Source organism: Erpetoichthys calabaricus, chromosome 12 (genome assembly GCF_900747795.2).
Source record: "Erpetoichthys calabaricus chromosome 12, fErpCal1.3, whole genome shotgun sequence".
Lineage (NCBI taxonomy): Eukaryota > Metazoa > Chordata > Cladistia > Polypteriformes > Polypteridae > Erpetoichthys > Erpetoichthys calabaricus.
The window spans coordinates 49,553,745-49,573,388 of NC_041405.2; the positions used below are offsets into that span (position 1 = coordinate 49,553,745).

The window sequence follows — 19,644 nt, forward strand, 5'->3', positions numbered from 1 at the left end:
ACACACACAAGGGAATTTTGCCTCTTCAATCACTGATTCAGTAAAAATATCAATCGATGTAATAGTCCACTAAGGAAAAAGTAAGTCTACCTTTGGCTTCAGAAACTACAGTTGCTTCTTTTCACCGAACTGGCTTCATGTAGGCATTTGGCATCACTGCCCATCAGTTTCTGTCATCAACTTAGTGAAATTTTTGACCAGTCCTCTTTATTTTCTTCATCTTGTAAAGCACTTTGAGCTGCATCATTTGTATGAAAATGTGCTATAGAAATAAATGTTATTGTTGTTATTGTTGGATCATTATAGTGTTGAAATAGGCCCATTCGTTGTTCTACTTCAAGTTTTGGAGAGATGGCCTCACATTCTCCTCAGGCACACTTTGACACAACGCAGAATTCATGGCTGATTCACTGACTGGCAGCTGCACAGGTACTGAGGCAGCAAAGCAACCCCAAACCAGATTGCCACCACAATGCTTCACAGTTCGTATGAGTTTCTTCTCCTGAAAGCCACCAGTCATGTCTGTTGTTACTGTGGCTAAACAACTCTATCTTTGATTCTTCTGTTCAGAGCACAATATTCCAGAAGGCCTGGGCTTTGCTTATTAAGTTCAATGGCAAACTGTAGCCTTGCTCTAATGTTCTTTTTTCACAGTGAAGACATTTTCCTGACACACCTCACATACAAGTTAATTTTGTCCAGACACTTTCTGATTGTAGATATGTTCACTTTGACACCACCTTCTGTGAGTTACCGGCAGATCCCCTGATAAAATTTTATGGTTCTTGGAGACTTCTTTTAGTATCAGATGGTCAATGAATTTTCTTGACTGGTCCCTCCTGGACAAATTAGCAGTCATTCGAGATCTATGCCACTTGTAGATGATTTTCCTTAACAGTGGAATGCCTGATTCCAAATAATTTAGTGATCTTTTTAATTACCTTGCTAGATGCATAGGTTTACACAACATTTTTTTCTGAGGGCCCTGGAAAGCTTTGTTGATTTTGGCATGATGACACCATACACGTCAACAGCAAAGAGAACACAACAAGATATTTGCAGTTTAAATAAGACAGGTTCCACCTTTATAGTTCCTCAGGACGTTCTACTCATTGGTGCCTATTCTGGAATACCTGATTCTAATTTGATGGATTTCAAGTGGTGATAGATAGATAGATAGATAGATAGATAGATAGATAGATAGATAGATAGATAGATAGATAGATAGATACTTTATTAATCCCAAGGGGAAATTCACATACTCCAGCAGCAGCATACTGATAAAGAAAATATTAAATTAAAGAGTGATAACAATGCAGGTATACAGTCAGTCAATAACCTTGAATAATGTTAACGTTTACCCCTTAATAATAATTATTTATTATTAATAATAAATAATAAGAAGAAATAAAAAATACAAAATAATAAAAATTATTATTTATTATTGAATAATGTTAATTTTTACCTCTCCGGGTGGAACCGAAGAGTCGCATAGTGTGGGGGAGGAACAATCTCCTCAGTCTGTCAGTGGAGCAGGACGGTGATAATAATAATAATAATAATAATAATATTAATAATAATAATGTAGGGGTTTACTTACTTTTTCCATGTGGCAAATCTGTATTTTTGTTAATTTTAGAGTATAACAATGAATACATCATGTCACTTTCATGTGCCATTTGTTTTAAGTATACCACCTTTCTCTGTAGGCACTGCTTGCATGAAGACCTCATGTTTGCTTGTTCAAATATGTTGAAAACGTCAGAATTTCCACGGGGTTACTTACTTTTCATGTGACTGTATACTTTATTTGATGTTGCCTAAGAGGTTTGGCAATTGGGTGGTTTGATCTTTACTTTAATAGTTCTTGACTACATTTGGGCAGACGTTTTATTGGTTCCCACCAGGTTTTGTATGAGTAGAAACTTAGCCTACACATCAGCATTGGAACAAGAAGCACTGTTTTTGTGTTGCCCATCAGGTTTGGCCTGACTCTTCATTACTGTAGTCTATTAGATTTCACAAATAGGAAGCAAAGAGAGCCTCACAACAACTGGCGATCATTCTTGTCTCCCATTCTTTCCAGTGACACCAGGACTTGCAGGACTTGGAGGACTCTAGATCAGTTTGAGATTTATTAGAAAATGGAATTATAAACACAAATACAATTGAAATGTACAAAAAAGTTTTCTCTTTCACTAACAATAAATATTGAGTACTGCACTAGACATACAATATTTTACTAGAATGTAAAAAACACTCATTATTGCACCATTTTACCAAAATGGCAACTTTACAGTACTGCAGAGTAATCTGCAAAGGAAATCCAACTTCTTTTCAAAATTAAAGAAGCCACACTGTACTGGCCTTTCTGTCTCTCACACATCTTGAGAACAGATTGCATGGCCTCAGACCAAGAATTCAAAAACAGATAAAAGCAGCTTTAATAAAAACATAAAAAATAAAAATAAAATAAAAATGCATGCAGGTTAAAAATTCCAAGCCCTGTAGAGTGGAGTAGAGGATCCACTGCTCTCTCCTGACTGTTTACACAGAAAAAAATAAAAGTCTTTTTTGAGCTCCCTGCATGGCTTGAGAACCCACACATGACATTTGGTGTCCATCGGTTTCGTCCAAGGTAGACACACCGTGCAGGTGGACAGACTCATATCACAGGTGCATGAGACACAGAACAGAATAAGCCAGCTGAAAGACTCACACAATGGACTGACTGCCATGCCAGTACTAAGAGTCAGACTGGGTGCCATATGAGACAGACAGGCTCATATCATCTTACTAGAGAATGGTAGATAATACTCTTATGCCATGGCCACAATTTACATTTGTGTTCAGACAGAAAGGCAGGTTGACTGACATGTTAAGACAACTGTAGATGTCCTACTGTCCTCTGAAAACAGACTAGTTCTAGAAACTTCTACAGACTGTATGATGGGTACATTAGATTTGTATCCCATGACCACAGTTTAAATCTAATGTATTGATTGAACAGACAAACTATGTCAGGACAAAGGACCAAACCTCATGCTCTGTTCAGACAGAATGATGTTTACCTTGTTATTAATGTCTTTGGATCTAAAATTATTAAAGATAATTACAGACACATAGACAGGTCACATTTAAACATACATTAAGATAGATAGAAGGACAACATTTTGTGTGAGGCATACCATTGGAGTCATTATTGCACTAACATGTCTTGATGCCTGAATTGGGATTGGTACAGAAATTCAATTCAATGCTTGTGTTGTTTGCATTACATGGTGTAGATGTGGCCTAAGTGTTCACATACACATTCAATATACGAATGATGCAGGTATGGTATAAACACAGATTCCCAAATTTTTCATGCTGGTGCTCTTGAGTTTCAATGTTTAAGAAGCACAGAAATGTATCAAAAATTTTGTTTATATGCTGCACCATTGACTGGTTTGTTTATCATGACTTTGTTAACATATCACCTCATGCAATGTTTCTCAACCTTTTTCATGTCACAACACACTTTTTCCTATGCAAGTGTCTTTACGACCCAACAATGTCTCCCTGGTGAATTGAGTTCAGTATGATCACCAGAACGACAGGGTTGATATCCCCCTTGGTGAACTGAGCACAATAGTCAGGTTTTGAGTGCAATTATCGGGGCAGCAACATGTCATAATCCACTGCACAGCCAACTCCCATTATAAACAACAGCAACTTTCAAAACACTGACGGCAGCTCAGAAACACTTTGAGTTTGAGAAACACTGACCAGTGAACAGATACAATGTAATAAAGCAAAAATCGATTCTGAATTTTCAAAACTCAGTCAGACTAGGCACTGATGATTGGATTGAATCAGAATTTAGAACATCATACCAAAGCAGCCTTTATCTGATCTTAAAAAATCGGCTACCTTGTGGTTTTGACTGTTAACACTAAAATATGACCTGTGTGGGAAAATGGGAATTAAGTCTTCATCAGAGAGGTAGCATATACTTGTTCTGGTTCTTTAGACATGCTGACCAGACCTTCACGCAGGGAGACACAATTATATGTCAGGACTAAGAGTCTCACCCATTCATAGAGACAGGCTCATGTCTTGCAATAACAAGCAGGAACCAGAGCATTACTCAGACAGACCAACAGACATGTGGACTAGACATGTATCACATGACCATAGGCTACACTTGGTCCTGCGTTCAGAGCAACAGATGGGCAAAACTGTGTGTCTAGACTAAAAGTCTCACTCATTCAGAGAGGAGGGCTCACATTTTGTTAAGAAAGATTGGATCTACAATCTTCTTTAGATAGACTGCTGGACATGTAGATCAGATGTGCGTCACATGACCACAGGTTACATCTAGTCCTGTGATCAGACCAGAGACCATCAGCCAGTTCTAGAATCTCCATCAGGCACTCTTATAAAGAGGAGTGATATGGGCACTGTGAGCACATGTAATCTCTAGTTCAGCATTTAGATAGAGAGGTGAACAGATTCCCATGATGCAGCAAAATGATGATGTCCACTGTTTACAATTAGTAATATGTTCAGAGTGACATTTAGGCAGCAAAGTGAACCAGAAGATAAAATTTTGTTGAGACAGATAGGCAAGTCTGTTAGCCAGAATTAATATGCAATCAATCCGAATGGTAGAACAGTCCTTCACAAGAAGGATATGTTTAGCCTTTTGCAGATGATGTAGCACACCAGGGCAATGTTACCCAAGTGTCTATTGCCAAACTGCCACAAGACCACTGCTCCCTTTGTACATCCCACCCATCCAGGAGAAGACATTGGCTCTCCATCTGGTTTTTAGCACTGAAAGCAGACCACTTCAGTTGGGATCCAAGCCTTTCCTGGAGCCACATCTGAAGATAAAAAGATATTTAGTGCAAAATCAGATTATTTTAACTGAGACTGGCACCAAAAAAGCATGGTAATGATGCCTAATGGCTGTTTTTCCATTCAATAAATGGAAGACAATTGTAATTTAAAAGCAGTAATGTGAGCCCTTTGCACAGCACCACAGCCATCCTGGTGTTGGGTATCCTTGCTGTTTTTCCTTCGCTTACACTAGCCACTTATGACTGCTGAATGTTTCTTTTACTCATGGCACTATATAATAGTTTAAAGGGAAAAGGTACCTTGCTCTCCAGCAAAGAAGAACTCGTGCCAAGATGTACTCAAACAATTACAAAACTCCCAAGCACAACCACGGACAGGAAATTGCAGGGGCCGGACCGTTATTAAAAATGAAGGCCGTGATATGAAATGTTTGTTAAAATATTTAACAGTTAATAACGTGCCTGTAGCAAAAGCGCTTGGAGAGAGACGCCTCCGTGGTTTAAATGCAAAAGGCTCCCCGTGCCGCATGTTAAACAGCAGTCGTGCAGCCGAATTAAATCATTATGTTTCAGCAACTTCAGATGAAAAGCACAATGAGCTCTTTAATTAAGATTTTTAATGAAAGGCCACTCTTCACAACTTACTGTAGCTGGGAGTTGAAAGAAGAAATTGAAATGGATCACATCCAAAGGGCCGCTCACTCTGTTGACAAAAGGCAATTAAGTATTAATAAAAGTTTAAAGCGAGCATCTATTGCATGTGTAATTGTTGTTAGTGTCAGTGGTGTCATTAAATTGCGCCCCTCTGGGTTTCATGCCTGTAGACGAAATATTGGGAAGTCCCTGGGTACTATGGTGACAGAGCACCTAAGAAGGGGACAAAAAGCTTAAGGACAGGAAAGTAGCATAGGAGGCAGGATGTGCAGCCACACTGATGTTACTACAGCCTAAAGGATCCTTGGGGTTCAGGAAGGGATATGCCAGAGGGCTGAAATGTCAAACACTTGGTTACTTTTAGTTTAATTTATTTATGTGACACTTTTAAACAAAGTGAAGCAGCACCATAGCTCAGTGAATAACACTGTTGACATATGGCTACAACACTACAGGTATGAATCCAGCACCTGATCCCTGCCTGGCTGCGTCTCTGTGGGTTTCTCCCCAAGTCAGAGTTTTATCTTATATCCTGTCAAATTTAAGCAGAGATCATACCATTTCAAATTTTAAAAAATGTCTTATATATTTATCATTATTCACATAGCTCCGCCATTTTTAATTTTTAGTTGCTGTGATGCCCAACACCAGGTGCCTGGCTCGGTCAATGCTCCTGTGTATTTTTCATATTCTTCCTATGTTAGATAAGGATTTTCTCCAAGTGTTTGATTTTTTTTACCTCCTATATGTTAGGTTAACTGGCCATCCAGGGTTTATTATTACCTTTCAGAAAGTACCAGCAACAGTAAGCCCTCAGCCTGGGTAGACAAATGGTTCATGCAGTGTGAGATCAGGTAGAGCAGGACCCTGCTCTAACAGCATTGGGTACAAGACAGTGACTAATCCTAAACAATAAAACAGTCCACTAAAGGGCACACACTCACACTATCACCTACTGTCTTACACATTTGAGTAGGGGGCCGTTGTGTGGACCTAGTAATAGTAATTTTACGCCAGGCCATGGGAGGGCGGGGTGCAATAAACCTTCACCTTTTATCTCTAATGACCAGCCACGGGAAAACCTATCTGAGTCAGTGATGACACTTCCAGTTCCGGCGCCCAGAAGAACATCACTTTCGGTTCTGGCACAGAAGAGTGATGTCAGAAGAACATCACTTCCAGTTACCCTACATCACTTCTGGTCTGATCACTCCATCTTTCCCAACCCTCGTCAGTTCTATCTTGGACTCAGTGCTATCAACAGCTCTGTATTATTCAAAAAAACCATTTGCAGCCAGGAATATTATACGGGTGGCTGCCCCAATCCTTTTTACGTGTGTCGAGTCTGTTCCTTTTCACACTACATTGGTCTAATTTAGATTCATCAATTAATCTAACATGCACATCTTTGGAAACAAGCAAGCAAGTCCACAAAGACATGGAGAGTAGATGCAAAAACCTTACAGAAAGTAATATAATACTCCTAGAGCTGGGAAGCAGCAGTGCCAACTACTGAACCACCCTTCACAATTATAACGACAAACTATCCAGTTCTCAATTTTCAAACCTGCTTAATGCAATTCAGTCTAGTGAAGGGGTGGAGCCTATCCCAACAACATCAGGTGCAAGCTTGGGACCAATGCTGAACAGGGAATCAGTCCATCACATGGTCTACAATAACCTACACAATACCATTTAGAGGCATCAATCAATTAAACATGCACATCATTTACATGAAGCAAGAGAACTCACAAAGACACTGGGAGAACATGCAAATGCCACACAGAAAGCATACCCTGTCTCCAGTAGCTGTAAGGCAACAATGCTACTCACTGCACCAGCGTGCATTACTACAATGACACACACTCAGTCATTCATTATTAAACCAAATCAAAACAACTCAGGTGAATGGGGTGGTGGACCCCATCCCAGCAGTATCATGTGCAAGCTAGGAACCACCCTTAGATGGCACACTAGTCCATTGTTCAGTTGAGAGTTGCTATACAAACTAACAGACATGCCTTTGGGATGTGTGAGAAAAACTTGCGTTGCCCTAAGTGTTAGACACCTAAAGATCAGGCAGGGGCTCATCTTGAATCGTTTCTTCTGCTTACCAAATTTAAGTAACTGGCATGTTAAATTAAGGACATTTTTTTTTAATCAAACTAAGTGTGAATTGCTTGCTTTCCATTTTTATTGGCATCAGGCGTTCCAAAAATGGCCGTCTGGCAAACACATAGAGGGCCTTAACAAAAAAGACAGCAAAGACCACTAGACCGCCTTCACAATAAGGGACGAGTCCCTGCCAAAGCACTTCTAACACTCTAATAAACTATTTTAAAAAATCACATAAAGAGAGAATGTCTTTCATGGATCTGTATCATTTATTTTAAATTGGAATATTACTCATATAGAAATATCGGACAGAAAAGGAAGGGCTTAGAAGACAGGAGGCTCAGATCACCCTACTGGTATGCCAGCCCTCATGCCTTCACTTGGCTTAACACCCGCTGATCCGAATGGGTTTTTAATAAGCAGCACGGCAACCCATTAAAGCACAGCCCTTACGTCAGTGATGCCTCTATATAACAATTTAACATTCTTCTCCGCGTCAAGTGGCGAAAATAAAAAAATCGACATCAACACCTCAGTTTGTTGAAATTCACTATACAGTAAAGAACAGTGAATCAATGTCAGGAAAAGTATTTCTTTTGAACCTACTCTCGAATCCTGCCATGTTCTCCTTCTGAAGCAAGTGCAGGGGGGAAGGGGTGCAAGGCAGGTTCTGTAGGCAGCATTACATGATAAGCCATTCTCAAGTCTGTAAATCTTCAGAATCAAGTCTTAAAAGGGTCCGGTTTCTCAGTTCAGGAGACGTGAGGACTGCAGATTGAAAACAAAGAGCATTTTGGAATAGTGCTGGCATGTGCTGCCGCAACTCCTTCACAAAGCTAGTGGAGAAAGGTTCAGATTCTGCCAGTAGGATTTGGAATTTTCATGCAATGCCACATACTTTACACCTAACAGAGAAGAGTTATCAATTGATATATCATTTATTATTTACCTGCTACATTACCTGTCAAAGATGGGTATAAGAATAACTTTTAAAATATTTGATATCTCTTGCCTTACGTGTGCCCTCAGCCTTTGTCCTTTGACCTTTCTCCAGTATCTTTGTGTAGCTCAATCTGTCTCTCTCATTCATGTTTCCATAAAGCCTGCTTCTCAGATTCTGTCATTTCGCACTGTCCACCTCCTGTCCATTTTTTGACAACCACCAATGGTAGATGGGCCAGATTTACCTGCTGTGAAAACTAATTTTATTATTGAGAGTATTTCCCATGTTTGAATGAGACTCTTAGCGTTCCTCTTTTGCCCAGCACTTCCTGTCTTGATTGCATTTGACTGAGCAAATGGACCAAAGCCAAACTGACCAATTAAATTGTTCAGAGGGACTGGACACACTCACACACACACACATACACGGACAATACCATTTTATTTTGTAATTGATTAAAATGGTTTGCTCGGGGTGAAGAGTGATACAGTGGATAACATTATGTTCTTAAAGCAATAGACCCTGAACCCATGTCTAGGTGGAGCTTATAAGTTCCACCCCATGCCCAAACCTAAGCATTACAAGGCAGTAGGGAGGTAACTACCTAGTGAGCGTGAAGATAGCAAAGGCAGCGCAATTAAAGTGCACATGTACGCACGTACAGGACAAAAGAGTAGGACAGAGCGAGACAGAAAGAGAAGCTGTGGGAAAAAGGAAAGGAATACTGGGCTGAGAAGACAGGATGTGTTCAAAGAAGAAAAGCAAACCTGAGTATACAGAAGACTGAATATGGGAATACTGTAAGGGACAAGCACGAAATCTAACCAGATAGGGGGTGGGCATGGGGGTAAGTACTGGCCTGAGAATACTGGAAGTAGGTACAAGGGAGAAGTGTTGAACTGAGAAGAAATGATGGTGCATCAGGAAGCAAGCACTGATCTAAGGAGACTTGGCATAGGTATGAGAAATGAACAGTGACAGCATGAGGGAATAGAACATTTCAACTCTGACTTATATAAGGCCATCAATCACAGTCTGCTACCCAGCCAGAAGGTTGGCTCAAACATTTTGACTATAACAATACTGTAGAGGAAAAAGAAATGAAGGTGAATAGCCTGATGCCCTGAAAGAGACACAGTGGTCTGAAATGTGTGATCTCTTTTGAACTTTGTACAAAGGTAGGTATTTGCATGTGTCTATTGAGCATTTCCTTGTCTGCCTCACACAACCCAGAGACCTGACAAAGAAGATTTTTGTGCTTCACCCTTTTCTGTCCACTGTAGGTATGTCTTTCCCCTACCCTGCCTCACCCCTTTGCCTACCTGTATATCCCACCTGCTTCTGCATACCATTCTTCAAGTTTCTTGTCAGAAACACAGTCAGAGACCTGCCTGGTACAGCAGCCTGACAGAAGACTTGCATTGTTATTTGTGGAGCACCATGATCATAAAATTTTTTACTGCTCTTGGGAGCTTTGATTGAGTCCTGACACTTAATAAAACACTGAAGAGCTGTGCTACCTGCTGCAGAAGGAAGTCAGCCTGCTGGGCAGCACTTCACATGCATCAAAGATGCTCACTGGCTTAACTGTCAATTCTGAATGAAGAGAATTAAGACCTCACCTTAACCTAGAGTGGGAGCGCTAGGTGAAGGCATTCTCAATGAATGACTCTTAAGTCTTGCTCACATTTTCGAGGCTTAAAAGAACAGCACAAAGTATTGAATTGGTATATTGAATCAGCATTTGGATTGATAGAATAGTACTTCACCCATTTGTCTGGATTGAGAGAAGATACAGATAGAAAGGGCCAGTGTGATGTAAGCAATAAGGGTAGAGGTACACTGAGATGACCACTGGCGGTCTCTGTGGAATGATAGTGAGGCATTGATTATAGGTGTCCAAATTGTGGACATGGCACTATTTTGTTGTCTGAGATGACAGCATGGTTCTACTTTTCTGTCTGAACCAGCAGAGTGTTCCTCAGACTGTCAGAATGAACTTGGCAGCATGGCACTTCCCTCTGTGTTTAAAGTGGAAGTACAGTGCCCTGTTTCTGTTTTTCAACTGGCAAAGCAACATCCAGCCTCTGTGACTAAAGTTTGAACACTACATTCTCTGTGTCTAAACTGGCAGATCGGCACACAATGTTTGGGTACAAAGTCAGGGCACTGTACATGAACTGAAAACATGGTTGTCAGGTTTTTAACACATAGTGAAGGGGAAGGAGCCTGAGCTTGTGCGCGAGGTTGAGAGGTTCCGGCTAGATATAGTCGGGCTCACCTCGACGCACAGCTTAGACTCTGGAACCAATCTCCTTGAGAGGGGCTGGACTCTGTACCACTCTGGAGTTGCCCCCGGTGAGAGGTGCCGAGCGGGTGTGGGTATACTTATTGCCCCCCGACTTGGAGCCTGTATATTGGGGTTTACCCCGGTGGACGAGAGGGTAGCCTCCCTCCGCCTTCGGGTGGGGGGACGGGTCCTAACTGTTGTTTGTGCGTATGCACCGAACTGCAGTTCGGAGTTCCCACCCTTTTTGGAGTCCCTGGAGGGGGTGCTAGAGGGCATACCTTCTGGGGACTCCCTCGTACTGCTGGGAGACTTCAATGCTCAGGTGGGCAATGACAGTGAGACCTGGAAGGGCGTGATTGGGAGGAATGGCCCCCCCGATCTGAACCCGAGTGGTGTTTTGTTATTGGACTTCTGTGCTCGTCACGGATTGTCCATAATGAACACCATGTTCAAGCATAGGGGTGTTCATATGTGCACTTGGCACCAGGACACCCTAGGCCTCAGTTCGATGATCGACTTTGTGGTCGTGTCATCGGACTTGCGGCCACATGTCTTGGACACTCGGGTGAAGAGAGGGGCGGAGCTGTCAACTGATCACCACCTGGTGGTGAGTTGGCTTCGATGGTGGGGGAGGATGCCGGTCAGGCCTGGTAGGCCCAAACGTGTTGTGAGGGTCTGCTGGGAACGTCTGGCAGAGCCCCCTGTCAGAAGTAGCTTCAACTCCCACCTCCGGCAGAACTTCGACCATGTCCCGAGGGAGGTGGGGGACATTGAGTCCGAATGGGCCATGTTCCATGTCTCTATTGTTGAGGTGGCTGACCAGAGCTGTGGCCGTAAGGTGGTCGGTGCCTGTCGTGGCGGCAATCCCCAAACCCGTTGGTGGATACCGGCGGTGAGGGATGCCGTTAAGCTGAAGAAGGAGTCCTACCAGTCCCTTTTGTCCTGTGGGCAGCTGATAGGTACCGGCAGGTCAAGCGGAATGCGGCTTCGGTGGTTGCTGAGGCAAAAACTCGGGCTTGGGAGGAATTTGGGGAGGCCATGGAGAACGACTTTCGGACGCCTTCGAGGAGATTCTGGTCCACCGTCCGGCGTCTCAGGAGGGGGAAGCAGTGCAGTGTCAACACTGTATATGGTGGGGATGGTGCGCTGCTGACCTCGACTCGGGACGTTGTGGGTCGGTGGGGGGAGTACTTCGAAGACCTCCTCAATCCCACTAACATGCCTTCCCATGAGGAAGCAGAGCCTGGGGACTCAGAGGTGGGCTCCCCCATCTCTGGGACTGAGGTCATCGAGGTGGTCAAAAAACTCCTTGGTGGCAGGGCCCCGGGGGTGGATGAGATACGCCCGGAGTTCCTCAAGGCTCTGGATGTTGTAGGGCTGTCTTGGTTGACACGTCTCTGCAACATCGCATGGACATCAGGGGCAGTGCCTCTGGATTGGTAGACCGGGTTGGTGGTCCCCCTCTTTAAGAAAGGGGACCGGAGGGTGTGTTCCAACTACAGAGGGATCACACTCCTCAGCCTCTCTGGAAAAGTCTATTCAGGGGTTCTGGAGAGGAGGGTCTGTCGGATAGTTGAACCTCAGATTCAGGAGGAACAGTGTGGTTTTCGTCCTGGTCGCGGAACAGTGGACCAGCTCTACACCCTTAGCAGAGTCCTGGAGGGTGCATGGGAGTTCGCCCAACCAGTCTACATGTGTTTTGTGGACTTGGAAAAGGCGTTTGACCGTGTCCCTCGGGGAATCCTGTGGGGGGTGCTCCCGGAGTATGGGGTACCGGACCTCCTGATAAGGGCTGTTCGGTCCTTGTACAACCAGTGTCAGAGCTTGGTCCGCATTGCCGGCAGTAAGTCGAACCCGTTTCCAGTTAGAGTTGGACTCCGCCAGGGCTGCCCTTTGTCACCGATTCTGTTCATAACTTTTATGAACAGAATTTCTAGGTGCAGCCAGGGTGTTGAGGGGGTCCGGTTTGGTGGACTCAGAATTGGGTCACTGCTTTTTGCAGATGATGTTGTCCTGTTTGCTTCATCAGGCCGTGATCTTCAGCTCTCTCTGGATCGGTTCGCAGCTGAGTGTGAAGCGGCTGGGATGGGAATCAGCACCTCCAAATCCAAGACCATGGTCCTCAGCCGGAAAAGGGTGGAGTGCGTGAGGGAAGAATGGAGCGTGAGATCGACAGGCGGATCGGTGCGGCGTCCGCAGTGATGCGGGCTCTGCATCGGTCTGTCGTGGTGAAAAAGGAGCTGAGCCGCAAGGCGAAGCTCTCAATTTACCAGTCGATCTATGTTCCTACCCTCACCTATGGTCATGAGCTATGGGTAGTGACCAAAAGAACGAGATCACGAATACAAGCAGCTGAAATGAGTTTCCTCCGCAGGGTGTCTGGGCTCTCCCTTAAAGATAGGGTGAGGAGTTCAGTCATCCGGGAGGGACTCAGAGTAGAGCCGCTGCTCCTCTGCATCGAGAGGAGTCAGATGAGGTGGCTCGGGCATCTGATCAGGATGCCTCCTGGACGCCTCCCTGGTGAGGTGTTCCAGGCACGTCCAACCGGGAGGAGGCCCCGGGGAAGACCCAGGACACGCTGCAGGGACTATGTCTCCCGGCTGGCCTGGGAACGCCTCGGGATTCTCCCGGAAGAGCTAGAAGAAGTGGCTGGGGAGAGGGAAGTCTGGGCATCTCTGCTCAAGCTGCTGCCCCCGTGACCCGACCTCAGATAAGCGGAAGAGGATGGATGGATGGATGGTAATCATTCTTGATCTGAATTAGGAGTGAAACACTTAAATCTTGGAGTCTGAAATGGCAGTGTGGCACTCAGTGTCTGTCTGAACTGGCAGTACGACATTGTTTTAGCATGAACCAGCTGTGTGGTAGTCACCATTTGTCTGTACTGTCTGATAGCAGTTATTCTTTAAGTCTGAATTGGTAACATGACATTTTGTCTTTTTTCTTGAAATGGTAGGATGGTAGGTCACATATCTGCACATTAAGGCATGACACAGTCTGTAAACTGACAGAATGACATTTGGTCTCTGAGTCTGAAATAATAGTGTGTCACTCAGCCAATTTGCATAAAAGGGCAGAATGGCACTCAGCCTCTCCTATTGAATATGAAGAGTTGCAGTCCATCTACATCTGAATTTGAAGACTGGCACTTGGTGTTTATATATAAACTGGCAAAGTAGGACAAACTCAGGAATGTAAACATAGGACTGTCTCCTACAATGCGATTTTCTGTCTCTACACTGGCAGTGTAGTACTTATTCTCAGGGCATGAGGTGGTAGCATGACACCTAATTTTTGAAATTGTAGAGTGATACTTTTTCTCACTGTGTAAAGTCCAAGTATGGCACCCAGCCTTTCTGTCTGACCTGGCAGTGTAACATTCAGCTTTTCTATGACAGCATACAGCCTGGCAATCAATCTCTGTATTTAAGTGGGTATCGTGGCTTCCTGTGTCAGTAGTGACAACATGGCAGGCAGTCTCTGTCTGACTTTGGAGCACTGCAATCCATTGTTGCATCTTAACTGGCAGCGCAGAATTCATACCTGAAGTGAGGGCATGGCCCTCAGTCAGTCTCTGAGTTGATAGGATGGTAGTATCTAAAGCAGCAGAGAAACAGTCAGTCTGTGTCTGAACTGAAGCAGTGTGTGCACATAGTCTCTGTAAATTAACTTGTTGCTTGGCACTAAGTCTACCTACTAAGTCTACCATACTGGCAGCATGACACTTAATCATTGATTCTGGCCTGACAACATTAAACAATGTCCATCTGGCTTAACTAACACCATGGCATTCACTTTGTCTCTCTGGCACACGCAGAATGCTATTTACTATGTGTGTCTAACCTACTAGTTCGGCACTCTCTTGACAGTCAGTACAACACATAGCCTTTCAATATGAACTATCCTTATGGCATTCGGTCCATTTCTTCAGTGACAACATGGCACTTGACTTCTCTGTCTGCACTCTGTCTAGATGTTTTTCTACATCAAAGCATTCCATTTTTGTTACTGTAAGTGTCACGTAGTCTTACTATATAGACCAGCTGCATGGCACTAAGCTTCTGACTGAACTGGCATTGTGATGCTTTACTGCCTGAAGTGGCAACATGGCATTCTCTGAACTGTAAGCATAGCACAATGACTTTCTAAGGAATTTAGCAGTGTGGCATTTAGTTTTGTTTCTGCATTGGTAACATGCCACTCAGTTTTTCTGTCCAAACCCGCAACATGGCACTTAGACTCTTTCTGAATTGGCATTGTGGCAGCCAGCTTCTCTGCTTGAAGCTGGCAGCAGGGCTCAGTCTAGCGTTTAATTTATGCATCTGCACTGGCAGCATGGCATTCAGTCCTTATGGCACACCTGTAGCATGACATTGAACTCTCCAAACTTGCACAGACGTTAAAATTGCCATTGATTTTTGAAGAAAACAAAAGCGTTCTAAACTGGCAGTAGACCGATAAAGACTGGTGGAGATAATGGCCCACTAAATATTTTCACTATTCACCTGCTGTCTCAGGGACAGGGTGTCACAGAGCAGGAAAAGAATGTCGAACCTCTGAATGCGACAGCAGGCCTCCAGAAAGTCAGGCACGGTGGTCAAAGTGCAGGATGAGAGGTAGGCAAACACCTGCTGAAAACCATCCAAATGACTGAGCACCGAGGTGGGTATACCCATCTCCTCTCCAAGGTGGCGATAGTTTCTCATGCCAGGGACAAATGCATCAAGTCTCAATGATGCAGAAGTGACCAGCTCTAAAGGAAGGCATCCCAGATGCAGACCTGAGTGACAAAAAAGAAGCCAATCACTGTCAATGCCATAACAAAGTGAAACAACCTGGCACATCTTTCATGCCAAATGCAGCACATAGGGGGCCAGCTGGCAGCAGAAATGCCCACTCAGCACTATACTGACATGTTGATTTTCTTTAGTTTTTACCCGCAGGCCTTAAGGTGGTTAATGTGTAATGCTCAGCAGAGAGTTGAAGGCAAGAGACAAGCAGGTGTGCCCTTGACTCTTCTGAAATGAAAGTAACAGTCGTCCGGTTCTGGACTTATTTTTTTTAACACAGCGCAAATCTTGCTGCATCCCTCCGGCAATATGAGGACACACTAAGTGGCAGTCTGCCATTAAAGTCATTGTACTTCTCACCAAGTGCACAGGTTGTCAGAGCAGCCTTTGCCTTTCCCTTCATTCTAAAGAGTGCAGACATGTATCGGCAGCAACATGTGTACACAGACATGTCTACAAAGAGGACAGGCATGCATTTCATCAAGCCCTCTCTATGGGCTTTGCAGCCTCCCAAATGCAATGTTTGTTCTCCTGGCAGCTGCCTACCCCTCTACCCAGCTCCACACACCACACCATTGTATGAATGGGGACATTCAGGACTGGGAGGAAAGCAGGTAATTCAGCCACTTGCATCCCAAAGCATCCTTCTGCCCTTTACAAATGTCTGATATTCACTGACCTTGGGTGGCCTCACAGCACCGGCTGACCAGATCCTGCATGTACTCAGCCTGCAAGAAAAGACAAAGTAGAAATTAAAAAACTGTGTCATGTCTGAACTTTAATCAACAATGAGCTCTTCAACAATGCTGTCCAATAGATGCTATTAATATATAACTAATAAATAGGCAATGTGGAGGAGGTCACAGGATCATGTGCACTAAAATGTCAAGATTTAGTCAGCCATTAGGCTTTGTGCATAGTGTGCTTCAGTGAAATGTGGCGTTAGGGACGTAAGGTACGTTTGTATAGGAAGAGTGGAGGGTGTGGGTGCACATGGGTTAAAAGTGATCAGTTCTGATGAACGGCATCCCAGATGCAGACCTGAATGACAAAAAAAGTCAGTGTCATAACAAACGAGATCAATGGACATTGTAATCTCAAGGTCAGACGAATGTATCTCCATAAAAGCTGAATACTGTCATTTCAAGTGGGCACTTGAGGACAAATGGGTTTGAATGATTTCAGTTAAATATGTGGTCAAACTGCAAGAGTGTGTGTTTCAATAAAATGCCCAAAGGGTGTAAGGCCTCAAATAAGTCCCATAAACCAAATCAGGACCTTCCTTAGACTGCTTAGAAATAGGCAACACCCCAGGTAGCTGGACCCAAAACTCTACTGGTAGATTTCAACTTACACAGGACCAGAAAGATTATTTTTGGATTGAAAAGTCCAAAAATAACCTAAATGTTTCAAAATATTTTAAAGGTATCTGATTAGGGAAAGGAAACCTTAAACCTCTGGACACTTTATAAATTAAAAATGTATTTTATAATAAGCTGTGTGTGGAGTTTGCATATTCTTCCCTTGTCCACCTCAATTTCCTCTGGGTACTCCAGCTTCCTCTTTCAGTCCAAAGACATGCAGGGAAGGTGGATTGGCATTGCTAAATCGGTCCTAGAATGTGTGTGTGTTCACCTTGCAAAGGACTGGCACCCTGTCCAGAGATGGTTCCTGCCTTGTGCACTATGCTTGCAGGGATAGGCTCCAGCTTCCCTGCAACCCTGCTCAGAAATAAACTGGGTTTAGAAAATGGACAGATGGACGTTTTATCACACCCAAGTGTGTCAGCTGGCATTATGATTATATTCAGTATAGGTGATTGTGTATGTGTGAGCTCAAGCACCTTTTACTTTAGGAAGGGTGAGAATAAGTAACACCAAGTGTGTGATTCCTTGCAGCAGCCTATGGGACTTCAGTGAGATGGAGTGCAGCACTTCAGACTTATATGTGTATTTCAATACATGAGTGACTGAAAGGCATTGTGAGCATAAGCATGTGTTTCACCGAGTGTGATTTGGGTATTGTCATGTGTGTTTCTGAGTGTCACTTTATGGTGTAATCTCCCATTTCAAGTTCAATGAGCTCTGGCCTGAGTAACACCGAGTGAGTGAAGTCTTTGTGAGCAGAGCTAGTGTGTGTTTCAGTGAGATGGATTGTTATGTGTGAGTGTGTCTGTGTGTGTATTATTTGAAAATGACTGCTGATTAACTAAATTTGCTCACTTAGTGACTGTAAAAGTGTCACATGCTGTGCATGCTGGCTTCATTTATCCAGTGCTGAGATCAGTTATAGGGCAGGTGGCGGGGGAATCCTCCCTCAGAAAAAAACAAAACCAAACAGGAAGTGCCCAGAGGTGTAACGGCACCGCAGAGGTGGGCGTCTGAATGAGCGTGTGAAGTATGTCGTTTAACATGATTCTTTTTAGTTTTCCCCTTTTGGTTTTTTTTGCTAATTTGCTCCCCAGGCTCATGGTATGTACATCTGTAGGGAGCCGGAGAACCGTTTCCTTCCTCGTGTTGACAGCTGCCAGCCGGGGAGCTCATTAGAGGGAATGCTGGCAGCGCCAACGCAGCTCAGTAAAGGGTTCGAATTTTCTTTTTTTGCTCAGGCATCTGCAGCAGACAATAACTCTGATTGGGAGACATTTCCGAGTCTTGTGTCGATGATGTATGTCGGCACTGAACTACAATAAAGTTATTTTATTGGGGAAAAGTGACAGAAATACGAGGCACTTTGTATCTATAACTGTCATCTTTCCGCCTTCTACAGATAATGCGCAAGAGTCTGTTCACACGCTCTCCATCCAGCACCTTTTAGGATCAGACACAACTGTTTTGGGAGGCTACTGTGGCATGGCCAAAAATTACCCAGTAGGGAGATGGGGTTTGGGTTGGGCTGGCAAGCACATCAGGCTTGGGGGGTGGATATTAGGGCTGTTAGGCCACCAAATCAGGTCAAGGAATAGCATGAAACTCTTTCACTAGTCACCTTCTTTTTATAGCAATTGGATTATTATGAGGTGATGCTCTGTACATCAGCATAAATAAGAAATCGGGGAATCTGGAGAAGGCGCATTCAGATAGAAGGTTACTAGATGATAGAGAAACACATGCTGCAGGTCAGGAACCATTATGGACTACTGAATAAACAGGAACACCCTAATTATATCAGAACTGCCCAATGTATATAAACATACTCACTTCAACCTCACTGTCTATAATACTGTGTCACTATATCTTTAAAAAATCCAACAGAACATGTTCATCCTGAGGATAAAAAAGTTTTGGATTTCAGCTTAGTCCTGTGCTAACCCACTGCCTCTAGGCTTGACTGGACAATTGTACCAGGAGCTTGGAATGCCACTCCTGGAAATAAGAACTGCTGTTAACCTGTTGTTCTGGAGCTGGAATAATCTTCACTCACTCATCTATTCACTGAGATGCTGGACTCTAAACTATGAGAATGCTTGTTTAGTCCTTACCTCTGACTCAGTGGCTGACCAAGAGTAAAGACCATGTCACATCACGTGACTTTTCCAATGATTTTCAGTTTTAAGGATTAAGAATATGGGTGTTTTGGACATCACAAACTGAAGAGAAGCTTGTATGTCTGATGTCTCATGTTTTACATACCATGACAAAATGGGTAAAGGTCAAAATAAAGGCAGAGTTTGCAGCTGAACTCACCATACCCATTAACAGATGGTTGCCACAAAAAGGGGCAAGCATATGTGTGCTATGAGGTCTAACGCAGTCACTAAATGTGACGTGTCCAGTGATTTTCCGTCACTTAAACTGACATAGTCTGGCAATTAAATCAGCCACTGGAGTTGGCAAGTCTGGTATACCCAATAACTAGAAGTCGCATAATGTGAAAATGGCTTTAGCATCACACAGCTGCCAGAATGGTCTTTGCTCTTACTTAGTAAGTAATTGCTTGCATTGTAAATTGAGATGATGCTAGTTCAGTCCTCACCTCTGAGCCAGTGCCTGACAATGAAGTTTGATA

The 19,644-nt window shown here is 43.6% G+C and overlaps 1 protein-coding gene across 1 annotated transcript in view; it reads right to left on the reverse strand.

Annotated features, from left to right (window-relative positions):
* Positions 1 to 1,844: 1,844 nt before the first annotated feature.
* Positions 1,845 to 19,644, reverse strand: part of eda2r (ectodysplasin A2 receptor) — a 62,826-nt gene continuing 45,026 nt past the window's right edge. The window contains exons 8-9 of the mRNA XM_051934506.1: positions 16,316 to 16,364; positions 1,845 to 15,626 (exon numbers count right to left, since the gene is read on the reverse strand). Of these exons, the coding sequence (XP_051790466.1) occupies positions 15,331 to 15,626; positions 16,316 to 16,364 (345 nt within the window). The 3' untranslated portion in view covers positions 1,845 to 15,330. The remainder of the gene's footprint in view (positions 15,627 to 16,315; positions 16,365 to 19,644) is intronic.